Source organism: Myxocyprinus asiaticus, chromosome 13 (genome assembly GCF_019703515.2).
Source record: "Myxocyprinus asiaticus isolate MX2 ecotype Aquarium Trade chromosome 13, UBuf_Myxa_2, whole genome shotgun sequence".
NCBI lineage: Eukaryota > Metazoa > Chordata > Actinopteri > Cypriniformes > Catostomidae > Myxocyprinus > Myxocyprinus asiaticus.
In genome coordinates this window covers 31670481-31692560 of record NC_059356.1, presented here as the reverse complement: position 1 = coordinate 31692560, position 22080 = coordinate 31670481, and the positions used below count along the sequence as shown (strand labels likewise).

The 22080-nt window shown below is 39.3% G+C and overlaps 1 protein-coding gene across 1 annotated transcript in view; it reads left to right on the top strand.

The window, feature by feature from the left end:
* The first annotated feature begins 1618 nt into the window (after positions 1 to 1618).
* Positions 1619 to 22080, top strand: part of LOC127450696 (voltage-dependent T-type calcium channel subunit alpha-1I-like) — a 231779-nt gene continuing 211317 nt past the window's right edge. Inside the window, exon 1 of the mRNA XM_051714981.1 lies at positions 1619 to 1857. Within this exon, the coding sequence (XP_051570941.1) occupies positions 1619 to 1857 (239 nt within the window). The remainder of the gene's footprint in view (positions 1858 to 22080) is intronic.

The following is a 22080-nucleotide window of genomic DNA, read 5'->3' as shown; positions in this document are numbered from 1 at the left end:
AACACTAAGGGTAATGTGTCTAAGGTGTGTGAATGTGCAGCTGATTTAAAATAGACTCGTCAGCACAAGCTCCCTAGGGCTTTCTGCAGCTTTTAGTATTGAGTGTGAGAGTGTGTCTGTTCTCCCATTAGGAGTGCTAATGTGTTTTAGCATTAAAACACAAGAGAAAGACATACCACTGTGCTCTCACTGTAAGAGTGAGACAGGAGGGAGGCAAGTGGAGGAGAGGAAAGAGATTAAGATGTAATGTGAGCTTTGGAAATCGACTCTTTCTTGTACGCGAAATCCTTCCGTCCCGTATTTTCGCTTGTCGGAATGTGGGCTAAAAATGCCTCAAAGATGCCAGAATACTTAGACTGGCATGACTCCCAGTCCACATTTTCCTGATATTTTGCTTCTTTATAGTCCAGGGTCACTTGTAGTAATAAAGCAACCTCATCGTCCATCCAGACAAAATTGCTCGATGCTTTCGCCATCTTCATTGTTTGTATTCACCACTCTGTGGAAGAATGCTTATGTGCGCAGGCGCGTAATGTTTCTTTACAAAGTGACATCGCCAACTACTGGCCTGGCATGCATAATACAGCGTTTTTAGTCGTTTTTGCGGATCTGTGTGAACGGGGATCGTTTTGACAACGTTGTCGTCTGTATGTAAAACTTTTCAAAAACGCAAAGGAAAAACTTTTCCGTTTTTAGTACATCGTTGTCATGTAAACATACCCTAAGAAACCGTGAAACTTGGAGGAAATCAACAATGACGATGATGATGATGAACCTTAAAATGAAGCAAATTAGCAGAGTGAGAGATGTAAATTTATGCGATTCAGAAGCACTGCATTGAAAAAGCAAAAATAATACACTACAGCCCTGTTCTTTCCCTCCATCTTATCCTTTCTCTCTCTATAAGTTCTCTTGTTTGTCATTCTGTCTCTAGTTCTCTCATTGTTGAGTTTCTCCTGTTTAGCTGTGTTTACAATTATTATGGCTGCAAATAGAGGCTTTTTAGATGTTGAGGAGCTCTGGCACCTCAGCAGCTACTCAATGAGAGAGAAAAGTGTGTGTGTGTGGGGGGGGGGGTAGGTGGGAGGTTGGCAAATTAGATTAAACTCATCACCACAGAAACACTGACAGTTGGTAGATTTTGTGTTCTGGGACAAAACAAAAGTGGCTTGTTAGATTTAATTGAAGTGAGCAGGGCTAATGGAACCTCATGCAGGACTTCTGTGAGACTCGCAGTCAGGTGAGGGATGCGTCTACTGCTGCAGAAACCTCAGCCACACTCATATCTCCTGCTTAATGAGTCACTGTATGCAGTCAGTGAATGAGCGGAGATGTAGTGCAATATGCTGTTCTGCATTCATTACGGATTTGGAGTTGTTTTTATTCCAGCCCTCATGAAAGCTGAGCAGATGACAGTGCGGCTCAGCGCTGGCACATGCAAGCAGAACATGGCACTAGCACAATATGAGCAAACTGAACTCTCTCTCTCACAATTTATTGTTTTATGAGCAATTCCAAGTCATTTATTTCAGTGTAGCTCATATTGTAGAGCCTAAAGTGCCTCTTGGGTAATGATGTCTCTTTTTCTTCTTCTTCCTCAGGCTGCCGCTCCGTTGCCATGACGACTGAGGAGTGTCCCGTGCCGCTCGGCATGAGCCAGGTGGGGGCGGGACGGTGCGAGGACTTTGGCTCCGCCCAGGGGGACGACATCATCGAAGAGGTGGGGCCGTGTGATGATACTGGCAGTGACCTCAGCACTTTGGTCGTGCCGTTTCCTGAGTTGGCGCCAGTGGTTTTCTTCTGTCTCAAGCAGACTACCTGCCCTCGCAGCTGGTGCATTCGCATGGTGTTGAGCCCATATCCTTTATTACCCAGCACTCAGAGGTCGAAAGTTGAGGTTTCAGACTCCTGCAAAGATTTTAAAGAATGGCTTCTAGACTCATTGTAACGAGTTGACCTGAAAGGACCTTAATTAATATAGACGGCATATTTAATTTTTTGTGATTGAAAACAAGGCTGTGAGGGATAGAAGTACAGTCTGTTAAATGGGCCGTACTATCCGAATTACTATTACAGTTTTTCGTCTACTGGTATATATATATATATATATATATATACATACATACATATATATATATATATATATATATATATATATATATATATATACATACAGTTGAAGTCAGAAGTTTACATACGCCTTAGCCAAATACATTTAAACTTAGTTTTTCACAATTCCTGACATTTAATCATAGAAAACATTCCCTGTCTTAGGTCAGTTAGGATCACTTCTTTATTTTAAGAATGTGAAATGTCAGAATAATAGTAGAGAATGATTTATTTCAGCTTTTATTTCTTTCATCACATTCCCAGTGGGTCAGAAGTTTACATACACTTTGTTTGTATGTGGTAGAATTGCCTTTAAATTGTTTAACTTGGGTCAAAGGTTTTGGGTAGCCTTCTAGAAGCCTCTCACAATAAGTTGCAGGAATTTAGACCCATTCCTCCAGGCAGAACTGGTGTAACTGAGTCAGGTTTGTAGGCCTCCTTGCTCGCAAACGCTTTTTCTGTTCTGCCCACAAAATTTCTTTCAGATTGAGGTCAGGACTTTGTGATGGCCACTCCAATACCTTGACTTTGTTGTCCTAAAGCCATTTTGCCACCACTTTGGTGGTATGCTTATGGTCATTGTCCATTGGGAAGACCTATTTGCGACCGAGCTTTAATTCATGGCTGATGTCTTGACATGTTGCTTCAATATATCCATATAATTTTCCTTCCTCATGATGCCATCCATTTTGTGAAGTGCACCAGTCCCTCCTGCAGCAAAGCACCCCCACAACATGATGCTGCCACCCCCATGCTTCACGGTTGGGATGGTGTTCTTTGGCTTGCAAGCCTCACCCTTTTCTCTCCAAACATAATGATGGTCATTATGGCCAAAAAGTTCAATTTTTGTTTCATTAGACCAGAGGATATTTCTCCAAAAAGTAAGATCTTTGTCCCAATGTGCACATGCAAACTGTAGTCTGGCTTTTTTATGGCGGTTTTGGAGCAGTGGCTTCTTCTTTGCTGAGCAGCCTTTCAGGTTATGTCGATATAGGACTCATTTTACTGTGGATATAGATACTTGTCTACTTGTTTCCTCCAGCATCTTCCAGCAAGGTCCTTTACTGTTGTTCTGGGATTGATTTGCACTTTTCACACCAAACTACGTTCATCTCTAGGAGACAGAATGCATCTCCTTCATGAGCGGTATGATGGCTGCGTGGTCCCATGGTGTTTATATTGCATACTATTGTTTGTACAGATGAATGTGGTACCTTCAGGCATTTGGAAATTGCTCCCTAGGATGAACCAGACTTGTGGATGTCCACAATGTTTTTTCTGAGGTCTTGGCTGATTTCTTTTGATTTTTCCATGATGTCAAGCAATGAGGCACTGAGTTTGAAGGTAGGCCTTAAAATACATCCACAGGTACACCTCCAATTCAGTACACCTCCTATCAGAAGCTATATATATATATATATATATATATATATATATATATATATATATATATATATATATATATATATATATATATATATATAGTCATCTGTCTGAACTGTTTTTTTAATTGTTTTACTATTTAAACTAACACTTGATGGACAACTTTGACCATTGCTGTGCATCTGCCTGTTTTTTTTTTTTTTTTTTTTTTTCAGGAGCGCTGCATTTTTAAAATGCCGGGTCAAGTTATGAGAACTTCATCATTTAAAAACACATCTTGAGACACTTGCATTCTGTTCCATTCATTGCGCTGCATCTATCTCTTTGTAATGCAAAAACACATTCGGTCTGAACTGCACTGAATGTTTTGTCAGGAGAGTGATCGACACTTTAGTTCTTGTCACTAAAAATTACACTCTGCTATGGAAAGTGTTGTTACATGAACTACAGCAGTGCTCAATGCATTTAATCATTAACCAGATTAGTGATCAATGTATAAAATCTTCGACTCAAATCTCAGACTGACAATAATTTCTAAAAAGTGATTCTTATGTGACCGTGAATTAGAAACTTATTTGACAAAAAATCAGTTATCTTGTCCCTAAAAATGAACATTCTGCAGGGGACGGTGTTTTAATATGAACTGCAGCAGTGCTCAATGCATCATAACATTTATAACACGAACGAACTATCAATGTACGAATCAAACTCACTCAGACTCCCAACATTTTCCTTTCCAGCAAAATGTTTTATTGTATCCATGTATGTGGTCACAGACAAATAATACAGAACTGTGAAATCGCTCGAAGAAAGTTCCCCTCTGTGTTGCCTGCACTCTACTCCATTACCACAAAGGAGACGGGTGACGTGAGCTCCAGTGAACCCCATTTTCACTCCTATTGTTTGTCGCTCCTGAAAGTCGCTCCTCATTTGCATAAAGTTAAACTTGGTAACACTTTATTTTGATGGACCCAAGTAGATATTTAACTGACTATAAGTGACTTATCAACTGGCTTGCTATAGCTAGTAAACAGTGTTTCAACAAACATTCAGTAGACTATCAATAGCCTGTATAACAGCAGCAAAATAACAGCTTATCTACTGACTTACTATAGCTAGTAAACAGTGTTTCAACAAACATTCAGTAGACTTTCAGTAGCCTGTATATAGATCTCTATTAATGACCTACTTACATTATTGTTGAGAACATCCGTTCATTAAAAGGTCATTAATAAAGATCTATATACAGGCTACTGAAAGTCTACTGAATGTTTGTTGAAACACTGTTTACTAGCTATAGCAAGTTGATAAGTCATAGTTATAGTCAGTTAAATATCTGCTTGGGACCATCAAAATAAAGTGTTTCCTTAAACTTTTCTCAACTTTGTTGTGTCACTCGCCACACCCATATCTAGTCGCCAGAAGTCTCTGTCGCTCGTGTCATCAGAAGTCACCAGCTTTGAAAATTAATGGGATCATGTTGCTTTGTCGCTGAAAGTCACTGCATGTGTGTACGGGCTTTACCCTTAAAGGGGTCATGACATGTACATTTAAAGAAAAGAAAATTCTTCTTTGAAATTCACTTATAATGTTAGCAAAGTTTTTTGCACAAAAAAGTCATTATGTAGTATTACATGAACTTTTTCTACCCTGTATTTGGCCCAATGTCTGAAACGCTCGGCACAATTTCACCTTTAAGTCACACCCACTGTTATGATTGGCTAACATCATTGAAGAGCAAATGCCCCTCCACCATTACAAATGTAGAACTGTATTTTCCAAGAATGAAAGAATGAAAACTTACTAGCGATTTACAAAATCACCTAAAAGCACTCAGTCCAGGCAATCTTTCATAGATATATGCCCCAGTTTATGTTGAGCACACAATCAAATTACATCAGTTGTTTGACTTGAATAACAATAGAAAACTGAACAAAAACATCGCACTGTTTCTCCCCAATACAAGATTTGGTGATAAAATAATGCTATTTAAAAAGCTAAAACATTCAAACACAAACTATGAATGTGAAGAGTTAATAAATGTGGGGAGAGTTTTATAAGGGACAGTCAGCCCGGGGATTCCCGTTTAGTCTCCGAGCTTCAATACGCATCCCGCGTCAGGAAATAAGCGATGTTCACCGGCTGGGGAATCTCCCTCAACTTATTCGCCGGTTGACATGGGGAAGGGGGCCATTTTGTCCAAAAACTATGCAAATAATACTGCACTGTGATGTCACAGTGTAGCTGATTTCAACTTACAAACTTACAATATGTTTTTATAGTACAATGACCTCTTGTATGTCAAAATATCAAGGAAAATGTTATGCCTCATGACATGACCCCTTTAAAGCCTCATTTAAATTCGAGAAAAACATTTATAGTAGCCATCTACTCTGACTAAGGTCCATAGCAAATTTATTTAATCCTGCTGTTCAGTCAGCAATCAGTGATTAAGTGCTGTGGGATTGCAATGACAATCTGATCTGAACGCACTGTAAGTGACAACTTGATGTAAGCTGCTTGGTGTTTCGCTCGTTATGTTGAACAACGACACTTTTACAATGTTGACGTTGACAATGACAATGACATTGAGTTAACATTAAAAGCGGCTTGAAAGGCTCTGTTGAAAGTTTTGTTGTCAGTCAAGACACATGAATGTACAAAATACAATTTTGCCATTAAATAATTTATTACAATACTGTATTATTAATGAATAGCTTGAATTACGCAGGTAAGTGTTTAAAGTACATTGTAGTCTTGGCACGGTTTGCAAAGGCAAGGCAAGAATTTTCTCTGCAGTTTGATGTTTGAAAGTTGATTTTTCCCTTTTTGTGCGTTTCTGCCAGTTAGCCGTGGCTGCCTTGGGGACTCAGACTCCTTTGGAAAGTGTCTTAAATCGAATTTCACATCTCTTTGTTGGTTTGGCTGACACTCTCATTTGGCTGGGCTCAGCAAAAGTCTTTTATACACAATGGGCACAGGTCTTCTTTTCCCACACAGGCCCAAATACACTGCCTGGGCAAATAAAAAAAGTCACATACTCTAATATTTCGTTGGACCACCTTTAGCTTTGATTACAGAATGCATTGTAGCATTGTTTCGACAACCTTATGCAATGTCACAACATTTATTTCCATCCAGAGTTGCATTAATTTTTGGCAGAGATCATGTATTGATGACGGGAGAGTCGAACCACTCCGTAAAGTCTTCTCCAGCACATCCCAAAGACTTTCAATGGGGTCTGGACTCTGTGGTGGCCAGTTCATGTGTGAAAATGATTCCTCATATTACCTGAACTCTTTCACAATTTGAGCAGATGAATCTTGGCATTGTTATCCTGGTATATGCCTGTGCCATCAGGGAAGAAAAAATCGATTGATGGGATAATTTGGTTATTCAATACATTCAGGTAGTCAGCTGACATAATTTTATTGCTGCATAACAATGCTGAGCCTAGACCTGACCAATTGAAGCAACCCCAGATCTTAACACTGCCTCCAGAGGCTTGTACAGTGGACACTATGCATGAAGGGTGGATCGTTTCATGTGCTTCCCATCCACCCTGACATGCCCATCACTTTAGAATAAGTTAAATCTGGACTGATCCAACCACTTGACCTTTGTCCATTCCTCCACAGTCCAATCTGTATGCTCCCTAGCAAATTGAAGTAGTTTTTTCTGATTAGCCTCACTAACAAGTGGCTTTCTTGTGGCCATACAGTTGTCTAGTCCTGTCTAAGTCTGTCTAAGTTCTCGTAGCATTGTGCATGTGGAAATGCTCTCACTTTCACTATTAAACATAGCTGTGAGTTCTACTGTAGGTTTTTTATGACGTGACTTCACCCAGCGTTTTAGTGATCTCTGATCATGATCATTCAAGATTTTTTTCCATCCACATTTCTTCCGCAAAGCTGACAGTTCACCACTATCCTTCCAGGTTTTAATAATGCGTTGTACAGTTCTTAACCCAATTCCAGTGATTTCAGCAATCTCCTTAGTTGTTTTTTTTTTTTTTTTTTTTTTTTTTTGCTTGATGCAGGCCAATAATTTGCCCTTTCTGAGACACAGTAACATCTTTTCCACGACCACGGGATATGTCTTCCAACATGGTTGTTTAAGAAATGAGAAGCTACACACTGCATCAGTTAGGGTTCAAATAATTGTTGCCAGCTGAAACATATTAATCACTACAATAATGATCCAATCATAGGCTCTTAAGTATCTGCTTATTTAAATCCAAACGGTGACTTTTCTTTTGGCCAGGCAGTGTAGATTTAACAGCCACAGGGCACTAATCGGCACTGTATGCTGTTACTGCAAAGCTGAGCGCACAGCTTGCTCTACCTGTCTCCTGCTGCTGGCCAACTAGTGAGCTGAAATTCTGCAAACAGAGGCACTTTCTGAGAGGACATTAGTACACATCCACACGACATGCAAAATTTATTTCAATGTCTTATTAGGATGTCTCAGTAACTTGCTATGAGGTTATTGTGTGTAGGTAGAGTAAGAGGGAGGGAGTGAGAGAGAATGATAAAGAGATCCTTTGATGACTTTATTAATGATCAAACGTATGCTGAAGTTCATTTAATGTTCTTTAAAGAACTGAGCACATTCAAGCTGTGATATACAATTCTGAAGCTGAAACACTTTTCACATTTCTGGGAAACCAGGGGATCGGGGGCTTACTGAAATCAAATGAATGGTTTACATTTCGTAAATATTGAAATTAAAGTGGAGTACTTTTTTATCTAGCCCTAGGGGCAATTTGCTAATTATTTAGTCATATAAGAGATTAGATAAGAGAGGAAAGTATACCCTCCGATCCACCTTCTTTTCCCTGCATGTTTAATATTTCATCAAAAGCATTATCTTTTTAATAGTTTTTGCACATTGTTGCACTTGTCATAACACTTTAATTGGTGATTTATTATTTTAGATACGAGACCCCAGAGTGTTTACTGTCACAAAGTGTTTGGTTGCATTTGAGGTACAGTGTAACAACAGGGTTTCTTACAGCCAATTACTTGCTGATTTACTTTCAATCCAGTGTACAGAGAAATATCCATAACCAACAAAGGTTTATGCTTTTTAACAGTAGAACTTCTGATCCATTTGGGTTTTCATTTTAATCTGTCAAGAGTTCGACTATAAACTGTCACCACGAGAGTGAGACAGAGACCCAATAGCAGAAGAACAGTTCAAAGGATTTATTAACAACAAATGTCAACATTAACTGTGCTAGCGAAGTATTAGAATCCCAGCAGCAGCTGCAGCGGCAGGAGGCGAGGAACAGGTCTGTGTGCACGTAGTGGAGGTGTGTGTTCGTAGAGAGGTGTATGTGTTGTGGAAGTCAGGAGCAGATACGTAGGAAGAGTCCATTGAAGCGTGGTGTGGTGCAGAGAACAAAGCCTGGACAAAGGAGGGCAGTCGTATTCCCGACACACGGGCAAAGATGAGGAATCCTCCACTGGCGATTCATGGGCAGCGAGGACAGACGTACAGCAAACTGGAAGATAACCACACTTACCGACATGCGGGCAGAGACAGGCAACCAACAGATACACGAGACAGCACCAACTAGACACAGAGAACAAGGTTAGTTGCTTGACAGCACACACATTAGCTAGACTACATTCAATATTGAACTACATAAATGTTAAACCACACTGACCGATCCAGCCTCGGACATGACATATGAGGGGATTTAAATAAGCAGAGAACAAACAAGGGGCAGGTGCCGCTCGCAGCTGAAAGTTGTCATGATCAGCGTTCCCATGGGAACAATCAGGGTTCCCATGGAAATGCTGATTCTGCATGCCAGCGGCACCTGAAACACATGAGGGCAAAACGTAAACACGCTTTGACCAAAACAAACAGGGAAAGATGATGCCACGGTCCTCGTCAAACAAAAACTCAACCTGACAAGGTGACAGGACTGTGACATCACCGGAGGGTGCACGGCGGTAACTCGCGCACGGCGGTCGCCAACATCCGGAACCGTGTGCTCACACAAAGCACGTGCACGAAACACAAGACAGACTGGGGACGATGATGCCACGGTTCTCGTCAGACAAAACCCAACCTGACAAGGTGACAGGACCGTGACATCACCAGAGAGCACACAGCATTAACTCGTGCACGGTGGTCACTAACAACCGGACCTGTGCGCTCACACAAAGAAGGTACATAAAGCACGAGACGATAATGCCACGGTCCCGTCAGACAGAAACCCAACCTGACAAGGTGACAGAACCATGACATAATCTAGCTGAAAAGAAATTGATTAAAATCAAATTTGATCCAAAAACTTGAAAAGCACAATGAGATGGGTGTGCACTTTTAGTGTATCAAAAGAGATATCATACTGTCCACTAAAGGTTCAACTGTGCAAATGCTTTCCAGTATGTGTGTGTGTGTGTGTGTGTGTGTGTGTGTGTGTGTGTGTGTGTTTCATAAGAACGTTTGGTAGTCTTAAACTACACATTCTGGCTTTATTTCTGGAGAGACCCACAAACACTGAACTCTGATTGCAGACTGAATCTAGAACAAAGCATCCATCAATCCTTTGCCCACAGCATACCAACTCTGACAATGCCCGTCATCACAGTGCCCTAGTGGAATAATGATATTCCAAACCTTTGACTCCCAAAACGGGGGGAAGATTAGAATCTGTCAACACTTCCGAACCCATTTAGTATTGGTTTTCAGTCCATGTCTTTGTTCCTTCTTTTAGTCTTCCTTAGTTTGGAGGCCCTTAGTCATATATGGGCTCTAATGTCTGTATGTATTTACTGGGATAGTCCACCCTAAAATGAAAATCCTGTTATCATTTACTCACCCTGATGCTGTTCCAAGCCTGTACCAAGTCTCAGTCACCATTTATTTCCTTTGTATATTTTTGTGTTCCATGGAATATTGAAAGTCGTACAGATAGGCTTGTTACAATTAGGAGTCCTGTGTCACTTACTCTGTTTAGAATGAAGAAACACAGAATCGCAGAGGTCTTAATGTGAAAAAAGGGCCAGTTGGTTTAAAAGGAAAGCCTTCACATGACATGTGAAAGTGAAGAATGTTGCTCAGAAATATTTTACTATTGCATACTTATACAGTATAATGCAATTTAATGTTATGTAATGTAATAATAGCTGTTAAGGTTGACTGGGTTCCAACAACAACAGTGTAAATGCAAAATGGACCAAGACTAAAGTTGACCAAAAAGAGAGACAGATATTTTAAGTATTTTGAAATATTTTAATGTAATTCATAAATATTTTAAAGCCTTAAAGGAAATCAGGTAAAAGTTAAATATGAATAAATGACTTAATAAGGTTTATTGAGCACACATACAGTACATCTATGATAAAAGTATGACAATTTGTATGACAATTAATTGTTATAATCGCAAAAGCCCTAAAACAGACAATTAATCATCATAACCACAATTATTTGTTTGACAATTAATCATCAGCCAAATTTCATAATCATGACAGCCCTAGACTCAAAGATATGGAACAACATGAGGATAAGTAAATCATGACAGATTTATATATTTATTTTTGGTAAACTAACATTTAATCTCTTATTAGTATACAGTACTTCTGTTCTACAGTATATAGTTTTCCAAAAACAGTATGCCAATAGATGAATCCTCAGTATTCATAAAACAGTAAGCGAGAAATACTTTATAAACTATTATTTCCAGCGAGATTCTGAAGTGCAGATCGAATGGAAATTTTTACTACCCCATATTCGCTTGGCAGCTAAAGAAGGATTTAAAAAAAAAAAAAGAACCGCAAGTCGGACGGCTTTTATCAGCTCTAAGTGCTATATATACCAGGAAAGTTATTCCTTGTGCTTAAGTGTTGCTTGTTTAGTAAAACTAGAGTCAATTATTTATGCGGTCGTTGTTATTACATCATATATTCAGGTCAATACCCACATTCCCGGATGAAGTAAGTCTGGAATCTATTTATACTACTCACCTGCATACCTAAAGAATGTACTGTTTTCCTGTCCAAAAAAAATGCTTTCTTGCTTAAAAACAGTACATACTCTGACAGTATGTGATTTCAGATGCAGGAACTGTTTCCTTTATATAAAAGGTGTTGATGTAGATAGTTTGATGGTGATTAAGAATAATTGGCATTCTTAAATACACCACAGAGCCAATGTGGATATCTCCTTCTAATGAATGGTTTTGGCTATTTCATCTACAGCCATTACTAACAGGTGAATATGGCCCGCCATACACCCATTCAATCTCCTTAGACAAACATTTTTAGTAGAATAGGGTGTGGTTTACTGAGAAAAATATTTGCCGAATGTGACAGATCACTAGTTCACTCATGAAGGAGGAAGCGGGAGCCCAGTAAACAATCCAACATATCTCTTTATTCAATACTCTTTTCAGCGTAACACCAAACGGTTTGCTTTTCAGCACAACATAAATGCACACACATAAACTCTCCTCTCCTCCGGCGGTCTGGACTGCCCGTTTATCCCTCTCCACCTCTCAGTGCAACACAAAACAGAGGTAATTTCCCACAGGTGTCAATCCTTACCGCTCTTCCTCTCCCGGTCACTCTCTCCACAGACATTGTTTGGCCACACCCCATCTCCACACGTAAAAATATTATACTGCAAATATTTTCTTTCATAAGGCCATAGCTTATAATTTTTTTGAGAGGGGGTAAAAGATACCTCCACAATCAGTCAGGTATCATCCATCGTTGTGGCCTTGCTAATCAGAATGTGGTAAATTGTTGCTTCAAAGACATCGGCGGGCAGTAACATGCTTTTGTTTATCAGCGTACTTGGTTGTGATTGCTTAATGTTGTAAAGCCTATACTACACACCTATATAAACATAACACAGGCAAAAGTTCTGCAGTTTATTTATTCATTCTTTCCTTTAGTGGTTTTGTATTTGTTTATGCAAACCTATAAATTGTAGTGTATTGTAGGATCGGTTTAAATATTTTTAATATGATTTGTGTCATTTCTATAATTTCCTGTTTTTTCTGCATCCAGAGAGTTCAGCCCTTAGACATTACATGTGCGGTCTGTCGACGCCGAATTCTGGGTTGATCAGTGTGATAAAATCGTCCCTTTTGATTTGTTGCATGATAAATTAAATCTTAATAATTTAATTTTCAACTTATTTAACTTAGTATTTCCTTCTGCCACTGCATCAGCCAGCAATTGCCACTGCTAGATTTGTTTTGCATACAAAAACAGCACTGTCGCTGTTGTGTGAGTTTTGATTGGTCCGGTATCGATTGTTCCAGCTCTTGTGATCGGTCACGACTTAATTGGCCCCGCCCTCGCCCAACACTGACAGCCTGCTCTCTAGCATCTGGATTTGCAAGTGCACAAGTGAGTTTTGCTAATGGTTTATCGCTAAAGTTGTTGCAAAAGTCAAGGTGTGAAGATTTGAAGTTGCAGTGGCAGATTTTAGAGGTTGTAAGTGCAGATTTGTGGTTGTACTGTAAAACTGAATTAAAGTACAAAAGTAAATATGCAATACAAGTTTGTGTCTGTTGTTGAATTTATATGAATATCATTGTACACATTTGTTACTATTTTTCTGCAACTTTGAATTCAAAACACAGGTTTTTGATTATTGTCTCTGAGTGCAGATTGCAACATTCAACTTTAGATTTTTATTCGGGCTGTGAGTGAAAATTTCAACTTACAAGTACAAATATTTATTGTACAAGTTCTCAAATTAAAATGGACAAGCTCTCGAGTTTTGCTCATATTTGAACAACTTTGGGATGAATTTCAATGCTGGACTCAAGCCAGGCCCCATCGGCCAACAATAGTGTCTGACCTCACTGATGGTCTTGTGTCTGAATTAGAGTAAATCAACACAGTTGTGTTCGAACTTCTAATAGAAAGCCATCCCAGAAGAGTGGAAGCTATTATAGCAACAAAGGACAATTCCAAATGAAGCCAATGGTATTGAATTTAAATATTGGTGTTGTGATTGAATGGCCACTTTTGGCCGTATAGTGTAGATTAATATGTAGGCTATTATTTGAACAGTGGCTTGATTGCTTACATTGCTCTCTGGATGGCCAGGAGCCTTGATTTTTCTCACTCTGTAATAAAGGTGTAGCTAAAAGACCTCAGTCCTTCCACATACACATCACTTTGTCTGTGCCAGACTGCGTAATTCAGTCCTTTGTCTTCTGCATAGGGCTGAGGAGTTTAATACTAATCTTCAGGCCTGACTGGCCTGAGGAGCTATCTTGTCTCTGTGTTGCAATGACAGCTCATCACACAGGCATGACTGATGCTCGCTCACCTTCTCAACCTCCCTCTTCCTGTGTCTCTCGTGTTTTTGAATCCTCCCTTAACCCTTTCTGTCTCTCCATATGCCAATATGGACTGATTTTAAAGGGATAGTTTTTACAAAATTAAAAATGCTGCCATTATTTACTCACCCTCATGTAATTCCAAACCTGTAAGATGTAATATTTCTGTGAAACACAAAAATGATTTTATTTTATTTTTTTTACTCTTGTTCATGGCAAAAAAAAAAAAAAAAAAAGACAAAATAACACAGAAAAATCACAATAAAACTATTCTTCATGAAAGTCTGTACAACTTGTGCACTATATTCCAAGTTTTCTGAAGCCATATGGCAGGTTTCTTTGAAGAACAGCCCGACATTTCAGACATTATTTATTATATATAAGTCATTATTTAGTGATAGTCTTGTCCTCCCCAAATGCTCACGTCTTGCATACATTGTCGTCTAGTATAAAAAAAAAATAATGTTGTGTCGTGTTTGGTTAATACACACGTTAGAACCAATGACATTTTAAGGTCAATGACATTGACTTGCCATTTTTTAATTTGGGCTAGATGCAAGCTTTGGAAAATTGTGAGGCGAAGATTATCTGTGAATAGCACAAAGCTATTGTATGACTTCATAAGACTTGGAATATAGTGGAATAAAGTCTTATTGACAAATTCTGTAGTGCTTTAATGGTGTTTTTTGTCCCTTTTGTAGCTTGACATCCCTTGGTCTCTAAACTGTTGTCTTCAAAAATTCTTCAAATATTTATAATTGTGTATTCCACTAAACAAATAACACCATACAGGTTTGGAACGACATGAGGGTGAGTAAATAATGGCCAATTTTTATTTTTGGTTGAAATATTCCTTTAACCCTCTGGGGTCTGAGGGTGTTTTGGGCCCTGGAGAAGATTCGATATGCCTTGACGTTTGTGCTTTTTTCAGTTGCTTAAAAACATATTAATGGCTAAAGTCTGATAACACTGTATTCAGCACAAACTGGGCTACAATAATATGTGAACAACATGTATGTACATGTTTGTATTTTTTAGAAAATAACGTTTATGCGTGTTCAAAAATCACTGAAATAAGGCCATATATCACATACTAAACATTTGTTCACAAGACTTTTGAGAACTGGATCTTGTAGCCTAGAGTTTTTGCTACAAAAACGATGTGAAACCATCCTGATCACTCATTCATACAAAACAATATAGTCATTTAACTTTTGTAAGACACTTTTAGTGTTAGAAAGGCCATATGCGTGGAGGCATGGATGATCATGAATATTGATGTGATTCACACCTGAGGAGACAAAGACCCCTCCCCTGAGAGAGAATGAATGTGAGGAGAATTAATGATTGAATGTATTATCTGAATATACATTTTCTTTACATAAAGACTTTACTTAAAAACTTTAGGCCTACACTACCGTTTAAAAGTGTATAGATCTGTAAGATTTTCTAATGTTTTTAAAAGAAGTCTCTTCTGCTCACCAAGGCTGCATTTATTTGATCCAAAATACAGCAAAAACAGTGATATTGTGAAATATTTTTACAATTTAAAATAACTGTTTTCTATTTGAATATATTGTCAAATGCAATTTATTCCTGTGATCAAAGCTGAATTTTCAGCATCATTACTTCAGTCTTCAGTTTCACATGATCCTTCAGAAATCATTCTAATACGCTGATTTTCTAATATGGGCATATTTACAGCACATTTTACATATTTACACCCGAACAGATATTTGCAAGCACAAGCTTCGTTGATGATAATGAGGCAGCATAAACACTAGTTAAAATATAATCTAAACATTCATATTATTTTTATATCATATTACATATCATATTTATATCATACAGCATACAATGTAAATACCTGCTTTAGCCGAAACAGCATTTAAATGTAACTAAATCTTGCCTATTGGGACATATTTCAAATGTCAATACTCTGAATACTGGCTGGCAAGTCTGGAAATAGTCCAGCTAGTAAAATATTTCCATGTTTATATAAAATAGCATGTCAACTAATGCAAGTAAAACTAAATGACTTACTCATCTGGAATTGTATCCTCAGCTGGATCAAATCGCTCTTCAAAATGTAAACATTCATCGTCGGAGTCCCGCTCTTCTTCTGAGGAAAATGTGAACTCTTCCTCACTATCCAGGACCATCTGTAGAGCTTCCTCACCTGTGTTGCGTGCCATCTTCCAAACACGCAGGAAAGAGAATGAATCTGATGATGAACTTGATGTTTTTTAAGGCATTGTTGGGGGCGTTTACCATTTGCATTGATCGCCTCAGCACATTACCGTATGAATAGCGCGCACTGTTGGTGGGTGTGATCACATTAGCGATAATGAGCTGAGCCAGGAGAAACTGTACATCGCTTTGTTTCATACAGATTACATTGCAGGAGAATAATTGTTTTAGATTTGAATTGTTTTATTTAAAAGTAGACATTTTAAGCTTTCTTTAGACATATGTTTCATATTTGTGTGATAAGTATTTGCGGAGTTTCAGTTCATTTTTGTGACGTTTTTCAGTAGGATGCTCGCGGAGACAGAGACGGCTGAAAGCGCACCCTGTTTATTTTCTTTATTTTACAAAAGCACAAGGTTTTGTTGTTATTGTGAGTGTACACAAATAAAAGTAGACCCTTTATAGTTTCTAATGATGTCTTACACTTATCTGTATGCCCAAAAATATTTTTTTATTTTAAGTGTTTTAAGTTGTTTCCGCTGTTATGCGGAAAAAATCCAGCAGGACGCGCCGGCGCGTTCGTCAACCCCAGAGGGTTAAGATGAGTAAGCCTCTTCTTATCTGTCCTGGCCTCTCTTTCTCTCTCACTCTATACTGTCTTTCCCCCTCCTCTGTCACCTTTGTCTCTGTTCTCGCCAGGCACTTAATATGAACTCTCTGGTGTGTGATTTATGTCACAGCATGTTAAAGTAATTACCGAGGACTACCATCTCTCTCTATCACTCGCTTCCCCTCCCTCCTCTTCATACATTCATGCACACACACCACCTCGGTACCATTTGCGTGTCTAAATCTGACACTACGCTGTAAATTTAGGCTGAACACAGATCAGTCAGAGTGCTGTGGTAATGGAGCGTTAGAGTCAGTATGTGCTGAGTGATGATATAGCACTCTAATTACAAATCAGGTGGATTTTGGGTGGTACAGCGGTGTTCGTAAATCTGACCTGAGCTCACTTTTAGAAATCCAACAGAATAGAGATTGATTACTCAGTTTAAAGGGTTAAGTTAGGTCACCCAAGAATGAAAATTATGTTTTCATTTACTCACCTGTTCCAAATCCATATGACTTTCTTTCTTCTGTGGAACACATAAGGAGATATAAGGGAGACTGACAACCTCAGTCACCATTCACTTTTATTGTATGGCAATGAAACTGTCAAAAAATGGTCACCGCTGCTCTCTAAAGTATTGGTATTATGGAACCATTTTTTTCTTTTCTTTACAATTGAATATGATAAACATAAAAATTTCCGCTAAGAACATACGCTGATGCGAATGAAAACACTAGAGACCGGAAAACGAAAAAAGGCATCCGTTACTTCCGCGTTCTGGAAAAGGGTGGATAAATGACACCACTTCAAGGCGATTGAATGAAATGCTGTTGCTAATAGAAGTCTCCTGTCTGGGAAACAGATGGTGTTTTTAAGTTTTATTTGACATGGTAAGGTGTAAGACAACTGAAGCTTTCAGAGTAACAGCAGTTTGAGTGATGTACATGAAATACAGCAACAAATACTTACGATTTAGGTATACGTTTTCATTCCTCAGACATAAAGCAGTCTGTCTGAAGTGAAATTCTGTTTTTTAGGTGTTCTTGTTTATGGCCAGTATTGGCGGAGCTAGAAAACACTTCTGTGCTAGATTTTGGGTACTGATGGAAACTGTATTCTGCCCTCTGACCCTTTCTGTGTTGTCCAAAGCTTAAATTGCAGTTTCTAAATGGTGTTTGGAGCTAGCAAATGTCTTTTGTGCTGTGACATTGACCCACAGTTCATACTTTATGAAATAGGATTTGTAGTAGATTGTAGTAGCTGTAGTGAATTAGTCTTCAGGTCCATCTGTGACTGTTTAAAAGCTTTTCAGGTTGTGGTCTCTTGGCACTAAGTTGAACAGCAGTTCAAACAGATTGCTTTTCTGACAAACAGCACCTCTAAAGGCCTGCACACTCTCACAGAAGACCTACTATCTATCTTTCGTTCAATTGTCTCTGTAACAGTTCAAGGAGGGGCAAGGAGGAGGCGGGAACTGGCTGAACAGTAAACATAAAGTTTTAATGTCAAACTTTACTTAAAACAAACATAAACAAACACAGACACACATGCAGCGTGGCCACGTGCGTCTCTCTCTCTCTCGAACTGGCGCCTCCAGCTCCCCTTTATCTCGCTCTCCCTCTGATTGGCTGATTCAGCGCTGGCCGTGCACCATCATGGCCCGGCCACACCCTCCTCCTCATCACACTCCTCCCCCGCACGATTCAGGCTGGGCCGCCACCGGTCTACTAACTCCCTCCCCATCTCTGGAGGGGAGACGCTGCCCTTCTGACCGTTCCATCAGCCGGTGGTCCACCTCGCCTCCTGTGAACCTGGGGGAGAGACAAGGGGAGTCGCGGGGAGAGGGAAAGGGTGAGTGGAGACACACAGAGAGAGAGAGAGAGAGAGAGAGAGAGAGAGAGAGAGAGAGAGAAGAACTTGCTCACCGGCTCCCAGACACGCTGTCGCCCGGTCCTCAACCGCTCCTCCGCCCTCTGGCGGATGCCAGCTCCCCCTCCCCCGGTGGACGGCAGCGAGTCCTCCGGCCCCTGGTGGATGGAACCGCTCCTCCCCTTCTTTGGCAGACGGCAGCATTTCCTCCAGCTCTCTGCGGCCGGTAGCGACCCTTCCGTCCCCAGGTAGACAGCCGCGGCTGCTCCCCTGGCAGATGGCAGCGGCGAGGACTCTGGATATCTATTCTTATATGCTTAGAACTTTTCTGATCTATGAATAAAATATAATTATTTTATTTCTTCAATTATTTTTCTTCTTTGTCTTATCTATGTACACATCTGTGTAGGTTTACAATATGTTTTTATTTACTTTATTTATTTTTTTCCTTCACCTGTACTTCTTGTCTTTATGACTCAGTGATTGTTTTTATACATTGTTGGATCTGTGTAATTTTGTACATCTTATTGAACATTAATATTGAACCTTCTTTTTTCAATAATAAAAAAAAAAAAATCCACAGTTTTTAAAGCACTACACAATTTGTCTCCCCATTACATTGCAGACCTCCTAAGCCTGTATACTTCTTCTAGGCGACTGAGAGCTGCAAATCAAAAACTCCTGGTTGTCCCTCGGTCCAAGTAAAAGTCAAAGGGTGATCAGGCATTCTCTGTAATTGCCCCAAAACTATGGAATAATCTTCCCCTTTACATTCATTTGTCTCTGACAGTGGAGTCTTTTAAGTCTCAGCTGAAAACATACCTTTTTACATTGGCTTTTGAATCTGGGGAATCTTGAGTTTTGTGGAGATTTGCACTGCTATTGATTGTACTCTGTATATCCAGCCTTTTATCAGAGCATATAAACGTGTGTGTATGTATCTTGGTAGTGTTTGTCAATTTGCTCTTTATATATATATATATATATATATATATATATATATATATATATAAATTGTGAAGCACTTTGGTTAACTTGTACAGTGGGAGGAGGGGTGGAAAAACAGGAGAAACACGGTAAAATCGGCAGTGTTGGCAGGTATTTAGCTAAAGCTATTTTCTCCATATAATATCACTATATATTCCACAGCCGTGTCTGCTTAGTTGACTATGGGTGCACGGCAACACAGCACCAATTTAAATTCTGCTATAGATTAGAGCACATGTGCTCCAACACGTTGAGCACAAACATTCTTGCGGGTGACACAATCTTGAGTCCAACTTGAGTGTCATTTCAGAATCCTGTTACTCCTTCTCTACAATTTTCCTGTCCTGCCTTTCTACTATTCCTATCAATAAAAGTGTCAAAAAGTAATAAAAAAAAAAATATAAAAGTAATAAAAGTAGTTTAAGCTTGCTTGGCAGCAAAAGATTAGTGTTAAGCCCTGTTCGCACCATGGGCGGCTTTGTCGCTTGGTGTCGCTAGACTTTGCGATCTGCGCCGCTCAAACGTTGGTGGACTGCACAACTGGCCATAGCGTTTGAAATGCTGATTTCAGGTGATACTGCTGATAAAACTAAGATATTATTCTAATTTGACAAGGAATCAGTTCTTTTGCCTCTAAAAATGCACATTCTCCAAGGGAGAGAATTTTATATAACCTGTAGCAGTGCTTAATGCATCATAGCATTAAGCAAGGCAAACATTATATCAATAGAAGAATCAAACTCACTCAGAATGCCGACACAGTTTTCCACGCATCATTTTATTAGGCTATATCCATGTATGTGGTTACAGACAAATAATATAGAACAGTGAAATTCCTCACAGAAACTTTTTACTTGCCTGCACTTGACTCCAGTATCTCACACTCACTGCATGGAGACGGATGCCGTGAGCTCCTCTGTCTTCACTCTCATTGGTAGTCGCTCGTGAATGTGGCTCATCATTTGCATAAAGTTGAAATTTTCTTAACTTGTGTTGTCGCCCCCAATGGTGATCTCTGTCACCAACGGCTGCGACAGCTCTTGTCCCCTGAAGTCTCTGTGCTCTCAGTGAAAATGAATGGGATCGTGTCGCTTCATCAAGCGATGCCGCAGCCAGTGTGAATGGGGCTTTAACGTTTTATGTTAGCTTTGGTTTTAGGTTTTGTGTCCACAAAAATAACATGGCTCATCAGATCCGCTTTGCCGTTGTCATGACAGTCAGTGTGATATATGTCTTGTTTTCTTTTGAATGTGTAGGAGAATCAACACATAACATGATGAAGTATTTGCAGTGTGAAGGTGCAATACATAGTTAAATGAAAAGACCAATCATAATTCCAAATGCAAATAGATGTTACAACAAAAATCAAAAGATTGCAATACAGTATATAAACTTTATGATTTTCAAGCTTTCAAATCTTAAAGTTCTTAAAGTTTTCAAAAATAAGCAAGTGGGGAATTATTTACAAAATAATCCTTGAATGGAGTCTTACATAAATTATAGAAATTTAGAATAGAAGTTCAGTACTTAGAGATAGTGATTTGAAACAAAAACCTAATCAGTATATTTAAGGAATAGGAATATGAATCATGTAAACTGTTGTCTGGAAAGATTAAAGAATAGCAGAAATGTTCTTGTTTTTTGTTATATTCTAGTTTCAGATTGGAGAGTCAGGTGTCGGGTCAACTCTCATCCACTGCCATTACGTTATTCTTACTCTTTTCTGTGTCTCGCAAACAGATAACATTCCCATTAAAATTACTGTCACCTGCCTCTGAATAAGATATTATGTGTTTGTAAGAGAAAAAAAAGAGAGAGACACAGCTGCTGCATTTTGATTTGCAGTGTGTCTATGAGTGTGTGTCTGAGGGAGGCCATGACTGCTGTCTGTTAAGACTCTGTCAATAAACAGGTAGGTGGACCACTGAGCCTCTAACTGTGCTGTTGGCAGGGACTGTTATAGGTTATGCCCAGAACAGCATGAAGCAGTGACAGATAGAGTGAGCAGGAGAATGAACAATAGACAAAGGCAAATGGATGGAAAGAGGATGTGTTAAGAGAAGGGGTTAGAAGACAGCATTTACTCCCAGAGGAAATGCACAAATAGAGATGAGCAATGTCTGTGTGTTTATCCTATTTGGTGACCTTTCACCTCTAGCAGAGCCAAGCCACCAATCTACTCATCATATACTGATAGAGAGAGCTATAGGAAGAGAGAGAGAGAGAGCTATAGAGAACAATCACTGAACCAGGGGAGTTGGTGAAAATGGTAGTGATTTTTCTCTGTCAGAGCGATTGGACCAGACCTCCTCTTATGCTACAGTAATAGTGCTGGTAGCACAGAGGCCACAGGTACACCCAAACACACATACATCTGTGCATTTATTCATACATGCATATACTAAGATGATACATGATAAAAATGTGTGCATACACAAATAACTGCATAAACATTATGCTTTCTCTCATATGGGATACAAGACGGCGCCGTGGATGGCCGCCTCGGTGTGTAGCTCTTCAGTTCTTTTGTTGTTTTTGTTTGTTTGTCCTGTGTTTAGTAATATTTTTCCAGTCAGTTTTACCAGGGACGAACTGCTGAACATTAGGCAGC